The sequence below is a fragment of the Pecten maximus genome, chromosome 7 (assembly GCF_902652985.1).
Source record: "Pecten maximus chromosome 7, xPecMax1.1, whole genome shotgun sequence".
Lineage (NCBI taxonomy): Eukaryota > Metazoa > Mollusca > Bivalvia > Pectinida > Pectinidae > Pecten > Pecten maximus.
This window is the reverse complement of record NC_047021.1, coordinates 29,820,275-29,827,574: the sequence shown is the minus strand read 5'-3', so window position 1 is coordinate 29,827,574 and position 7,300 is coordinate 29,820,275. Positions and strand designations below refer to the sequence as shown.

The window sequence follows — 7,300 nt, the reverse complement described above, 5'->3', positions numbered from 1 at the left end:
CGCAAAGTAGATGACGTAAACTACTTCCTGTTTTAAACATGTGTGAACCATGGAAGTCAAAGTCATAGACAGATAGACTATTGCTAACACGTCTTTCGTTCATATATTGTGTATTGCTTGATGTTGCTTCGTGCTTTGTCCATCCATTAACTGAACGACTTTATTTCTCCAAAATGCCGTTCATGAAGGGAAGAGCCGCTATGCGGCGAACGTTGAGATACTTGCAGTCGAAACCGTTGTTTTTGAAGGATGAAGTGAAGGTTTTGACTGTGCATTATAACAACGGACAGGTTGCCAGTAAAGGCGCATAGTATGTAATTTTACTGGATGTGGTTTTATAATATTGTCATAATAAATCTTGTTTGAATTTGGCCGCGATGCATGTAACTGCACTTGTATACATTTAGCCGGTAATAAGAGATTGTAGCCTCGTAGCCTAAGCCAATCATGACTACTTTCGTAAAAGTGCAAACAAATGATTGCAATTGTACTGTTATGTAGATATAAATCACCCTCTACTCAGTCTGTATGTTATCTTGTTACAGATAAATATGGTAAACAATAGATCGACTGCTTATCGGCAGAGCTTGGAGTAAAGTTTAGTTTTCAATATGACCAATATATGTACAGTAGACACATTTTTACAACTTACCTGTGTCAGATTCTCATTTTGAGAACATGACATTGTCCGGATTTCTCATGACCATGATTTACATTAAGGTCTTCAATGTAGTAGATGGCTTAATTATAGAACCCTTGGCCATGGTCATCTTCTTGTACTTTTTAAAAGTCTACAAAAAAAGTCTGTATGTGTAATGATATTTTGCTCCAGTTTTATCACTCGTATTTGGAATCTATTTTTTCAGAGTTATTGCCCTTTCGGTCAGTTCCATTCAGACACCATCATTGTAAGCTACATGTAGCTAGTAGCTTTTGGTGATGTATAATTCTATTTTCCTCCAATGTATACTGTACACATGCATACTACAGTACTACTGTAGTTTGAACTTGGGTTGCCAGATCTATATTTACAGTTACACATTCATTTCCTCATCATGTAGGGTTGGAGATTAATTTTAATTAAATCATTATACAAACTTGCAAGGATGTAAATGTTTTTGAATAAAACCTATTTTGAAACTGCTAATTTTTCCAGTCTCTCAAATAATATCTTGTTGTATGGATTGTTAAAAAGAAAAGATCCACTCAATAAAAAATTTCAAAGTTCATGTCAGAATTTCAAAATAAAAATGGTTTATTATATATCTGTCTCCATGACACCTCTTATCCAGATAACTTTAGAAAGATCATTTAAACATTATATTTGTTGATTTTGTGTGTATTTCAACAAGTTAAATGTTAGAAGTTGTTAAGATAGAACTCAGCGTGGTCAGGTGATAGGTGCAAAATCATCATAAAGAGTTTACATGGAGAAGGGATGACATTGGACAAGATCTACTAAATGTCGTCTCCAGGTTAAAGTTGCAGAAAATAGGTTCAGGTTTACATTCCTAAATGCCCTGATGGGAACATGTGAATACTATCACAAACATTCAAACTGGCTTCTTATATTACCTTATAGATAATGAGATAAAGATCTGACAAGGTCATTGTGACTAGAAATAGAAGCATGAAGCATGAAATAGAAATGATGCTTTGTATATACAGTTGTAATATATGATAAATATTGTATCCTCTGCAGTATATTTGATTGCTCTCACTTAATTATGTTTTATTTTGTGTTACAGTGATTTTGTATTTTGGCATCTACCACAACTACAGTACTGCAATCCTGCTGTTCAGATAGTCACCTTCAAAAATATGACACCATCCCCATTCTTTCAATTTTACTTTCGTAAGTACACAATAAACCAAAAAGTTGTGAGTCAATATGATCATTATCAATGTGAAAGCTGGGAACATTTTTCTGGTGTTAACCTGGAACATGTATTCTGAATGTCTATCAAACCTACACTAGGAATAAGAAATGTGAAAATTAATTAGTAAGTTAGAAAATGTAACCCTAAAGCAACCATTAAGAGGTTGACACTAACTTCATGGCCTTGACAGACCACTGGGCTGCTAAGTTTTGAAATGAGGCAGTCCAATCTGTTTTATGCATCCAACCGTAAGTGTAGCTTTTGGCTGAATATGTTGGCAGCCCACTGGGCTACTCTTCTAGACATCCTGGCAGCCTGACTACATTCCAGACAGCCCAGGGGCTGCCTGGCTACTGTGAGTGTTGATTCCTGGTGGTCACATGTACCTGGTATGTACCTTGTGCATGTACTTAATGTTGTTATATTCAGTTAAGTTCTCAGATCAGATAATATTGGCATTAGTTATTTTATGAGAAATTCTACTTTTCCTTTACATGCATTTAGATAGTTGAGATTTATTAAAATGTCTTTCACAAATTTTGTATATTTACAGAAAATGGAGAGACGATGTTGATGGATCTAGATTCTGCATCCCGGGAAGAGATAACGAATCACTTACAGAATACTATTTGTAAATCCAGGTAAGATTCCTTACAGCAGTCAGTGTAAAAAGTATTATTCAAAATGTATTACAAAATTTGAAACTGATGACACAAAATCTTCATAGTTATTGAAGGACAAGATAGCTAAAATACCATATTATTGAAAAGACGACTGAAACACTATATTATTGAAGGACAAGATGGCTGACACGCTTTATTATTGAAGGACAAGGTTGCTAAAACACCATACTAAAGGACAAGACAGCTGAAACACCATATTATTGAAAAGACAGCTGAAACACCATATTATTGAAGGACAAGATGGCTAACACGCTTTATTATTGAAGGTCAAGATTACTAAATCACTATATTATTGAAGGACAACATGGCTGACACACTACATTATCGAAGGACAAGACGGCTGAAACGCTATATTATCAAAGGACAAGATGGCTGACACACTACCTTATCGAAGGACAAGATGGCTGACACAATATATTATTGAAGGACAAGACGACTGAAACACCATATTATTGAAGGACAAGATGCATGGTTGAAATACCATACTATTGAAGGACAAGATGGTTGAAATACAATATTATTGAAGGAAAAGACGGCTGAAACACTATATTATTGAAGGACAAGACGGCTGAAACAATATATTATTGAAGGACAAGACAGCTGAAACACCGTATTATCGAAGGATAATACAGCTGACACCATATGCGGAAATTAAATTAATCTGATCTTGAACTTTGTATGTTTCTGATGGTATCACTGATCATTTGGACTGATCTGATATACTCGAACTAGCAGAACGATTCATCAGTTTACCACACTTGAAAGAGAACATTGGTTCTTCATTTGTGTTAGTAGCTTGTACAATAAGTTTAAAGATGTATCAGTCCTTTGAAGAATGGTTATAGATAAAAACCTGCCTTTTTTTCTCGAAATTGTTCTTCATCCTTTTCTTGTTCTCATTTGTTAAACCTCGGAGCTCTTTAGTGCCTCGCAATCCAGATATCCACATGTGTTCATAGCTCTGTGAATGCCACCTGGTACTGCTCTTTGTCTTTTTTCCATGTATTTCTGTGAATATTGTATCCTACCTGCTGTAAAATGTTTGTACTATGTCCAGCTTCCCAAAAATACATACCCTTAAGTGGCCAATTGTCCCTTTACTATTTAAAAAAGATTATTCATGTGGGAATGGTATACCATTTATTCCTGATAATTTCAAAAAATAAAGTCGGGTTTGTATTCTTTTAAGGTTTAATATTTCAAATATAGTTTAGAGTTACCTCCCCTGTATTCCAATTCTGTTTGGATCACCAGGCTATCTTGAATCTTGTATGGATCCAGGACATGTAAATTGATATTATACCTGTAAATAGATTATGATAACTAGGTATATGTAGAATTGTATTTTTCCCTTGATGTGGATGTTCCAGTTTAGTATTACCCTACAGTTCGGTATAACCAAGTTTTCAAGAACCTGCACACCAAAATTAATTATTTCTTCATACATCAGGAACCCTCTGAGACGGTTTTGTTTCGTGTGTTTTTGTATTTTGATACACGAATCGGAATCTTGTAGTCTTGATATTAATGAATATCTTTGTGTTTATCAATTTTAAATTGTTATCTCACAAAGATTATTATTATGATTTTTAGGTCACCTGAGACGAAGTCTCAGTTGACCTATTGCAATCGCCTTTTGTCCGGCGTCGTGTGTCGTAAACAATTTACATTTTCAACTTCTTCTTAAAAACTGCTGAACTAAATTCAATGAAATTTTACAGGAAGCTTCCATGGCTGAGGGTGAACCAAAATTGTGAATTATATGGTCCCCACCCCCCAGGTGCGGGGCCAAAAAGGTTCAAATTGACTAAAATTTCAAAAATCTTCTTCTCTACTCTCAGATATGGTAGAATCAAATACTTTTCATAGATGGAAGGGTCTTAAGGTGCTTTACCAAAATTGTGAATTTCATGACCCTGGGGTCTCACGTTTGCCCCTGGGTAGGGGGTAAACTTTACTATAGTTTATATAGGGAAATCACATTTTTGACTATTATTTGTTGGATTTGTATTGGAATTTATTCTAACTTGGTTCAAATTATCAGCATAGGATAACAGTTTGATGGTATGTACATGTTGGCCCTGGTTGACCCCCAGGGGCTGGTGGGTGGGGCCAAAAAGGGTCAAATTGACTAAAATTTCAAAAATCTTCTTCTCTACTCTCAGATATGTTAGAATCAAATACTCTTCATAGATGGAAGGGTCTTAAGGTACGTTACCAAAATTGTGAATTTCATGACCCTGGGGTCTCACGTTTGCCCCTGGGTAGGGGGTAAACTTTACTATAGTTTATATAGGGAAATCACATTTTTGACTATTATTTGTTGGATTTCTATTGGAATTTATTATAACTTGGTTTAAATTATCAGCATGGGATTACAGTTTGATGTTATGTACATGTTGGCCCTGGTTGACCCCCAGGGGCTGGTGGGCGGGGCCAAAAAGGGTCAAATTGACTAAAATTTCAAAAATCTTCTTCTCTACTCTCAGATATGTTAGAATCAAATACTCATCATAGATGAAGGGGTCTTATGATGCTTTACCAAAATTGTGAATTTCATGACCCTGGGGTCTCACGTTTGCCCCTGGGTAGGGGGTAAACTTTACTATAGTTTATATAGGGAAATCACATTTTTGACTATTATTTGTTGGATTTTTATTGGAATTCATTCCAACTTCGTTAACATTATCAGCTTGGGATGACAGTTTGATGTACATGTTGGCCCTGACTGACCCCCAGGGGCTGATGGGCGGGGCCAAAAAGGGTCAAATTAACTGAAATTTCAAAAATCTTCTTCTTACAACCCAAATAAGGTAGAATTAAATACTCTTCACAGATCGAAGGGTCTTAAGGTGCTTTACCATAATTGTGAATTTCCTAGCCCTGGGGTCTCGCGTTTGCCCCATGGGAGGGGATAAACTTTACTATAGTTATAGGGAAATCACATTTTTGACTATCATTTGTTTTATTTGTTTTGAAATTCATTCTTTCATTCAAATTTACTGAAATATTTCAAAAATCAGGTGACCGTTAAGGCCCATGGGCCTCTTGTTTTGTTTTTGTTTTTATAATTACCTGCTACTTATATAAAGATGCTAATGGTGTAACTAGAATATATTAAAAATAGAAATTATACTATATATATCAATTATATTTGTTCTCTGTAAGTGGAATACATTCATCTGTCAGCATACTTTGTGTCCAACGTGTTGTAATAATGATGTACATAATCCACTACCACTCATAGTGGTATGTATGCTTGATTTGTTCATAAAATACAAAGAAATGTTTTTGCATTTTATTGAATTGTATCTTTATGACTTATTTTGACAGGCAAGCCCTGGAGAAGATGAGGAAGGAGGAGCAAGCTAAAGACAACCAGGCCAACTTTGGGTACTCATGTTCCCGATGGTGTATCTGTGAGATGCCTGGTCAGGTCCCCTGTCCAGGCTGGGTAACACTTCCCAAAGAAATGCGTGGCAAATACAAAAACAAGGACAGTGATTAGTAGAACTAGGAAATGTAGCCAAGGAAGTACTGAAATTGTAATGATTTGTGTTGCAAGAGGAATTAGGTGCTCTTCATCATTGGAATTATCCACAAGTACCTAATTGTCATGTGGGTATTGAATGTTAAAATTCATGACCACATATGGAGGTCTTCTGAGTTAACAGATGTTGTTGCAGTACTGTGCCCTTAAAATTACAGTATTGTGGAAGTGTTGGTGTGTCAGATGTTTCCTTTCATAAATCAGTCAATCATGATGTACCAAAATATTCAAAAAATGCATGACAACCTCTCAAATACATACCAGATCTTAAACTGTAGAACAGAAGTCGAAAAGGAAATGCTTACACAAGAGACTATGGCGAAAAATCCAGAGAAAGAAAATATACATATATAAGGAATAGGAAACAATCATGTATGTTGTTTAGTTTGTGGTTTGCCTGTGTAGTAGTGTCAATACATTATCGTGCAAGAGACAACTGCAACAATCACCAAACTGCCACTTGTTTTCATTGTTCTCGATCTGCTCACTTGATTGCTATCAACCTGTTTTAGATTTGTTTCCATATATACAATGATTTATGTTAGATACAAAGGTGTGAGATTGAGTATTATCTGTGTGTGAATTTCTGTGTCTAGTATTCATCATGGGCATAGAAAGTGTTGATATTCAATAAAGTATATTAATTGTATATTTGATATTTAGACTTTTTAAGTCATCTGAGCCAAAGTCTCATGGTGACCTTATTGCAATGGCCTTTTGTCCATCATTGTGTGTCGTGTGTTGACTTGAACATGTAACTTGAGTTAATTAATATAAACAGATTTTCATGAAAATTGGTAAGCAGTATGCAGAAGATTTCAGATGAGTTTGACAATCGGGCCAATTCAACTGTTAACTTACAGAGTTATGGCCCTTTATAGTTTTATTGCTATTGGACATTTTGAACACAATAACTTTAGTTAATATAAACAGATTTTCCTGAAACTTTATATGCAGCCTAATATCAATAAGATCTTGGATGACCATAGGACCAATTCAGCTGTATCTGACAGAGTTATAGACCTTTGTAATTTTACTACCATTGGACCTTGTAAACAAGATGAACCAAGTACTAAATATGAATGTAACGTAGTTCTGGCGCTTTGCAGTTTTATTACAATTAGATCATGTAAGCATAATTTGGGTACATACGAATGGATTCTCATACAATTTGGTATGGTGTGAGC

The 7,300-nt window shown here is 35.3% G+C and overlaps 1 protein-coding gene across 1 annotated transcript; it reads left to right on the top strand.

The window, feature by feature from the left end:
• The first annotated feature begins 7 nt into the window (after positions 1 to 7).
• LOC117330521 (probable 28S ribosomal protein S25, mitochondrial) lies at positions 8 to 6,762 on the top strand. Its single transcript, XM_033888891.1, has 4 exons — positions 8 to 310; positions 1,749 to 1,855; positions 2,434 to 2,521; positions 5,897 to 6,762. The coding sequence occupies exons 1-4, from the start codon at positions 174 to 176 to the stop codon at positions 6,069 to 6,071; spliced, it is 507 nt and encodes a 168-aa protein (XP_033744782.1). The 5' UTR covers positions 8 to 173; the 3' UTR covers positions 6,072 to 6,762.
• The last annotated feature ends 538 nt before the right edge of the window (positions 6,763 to 7,300 follow it).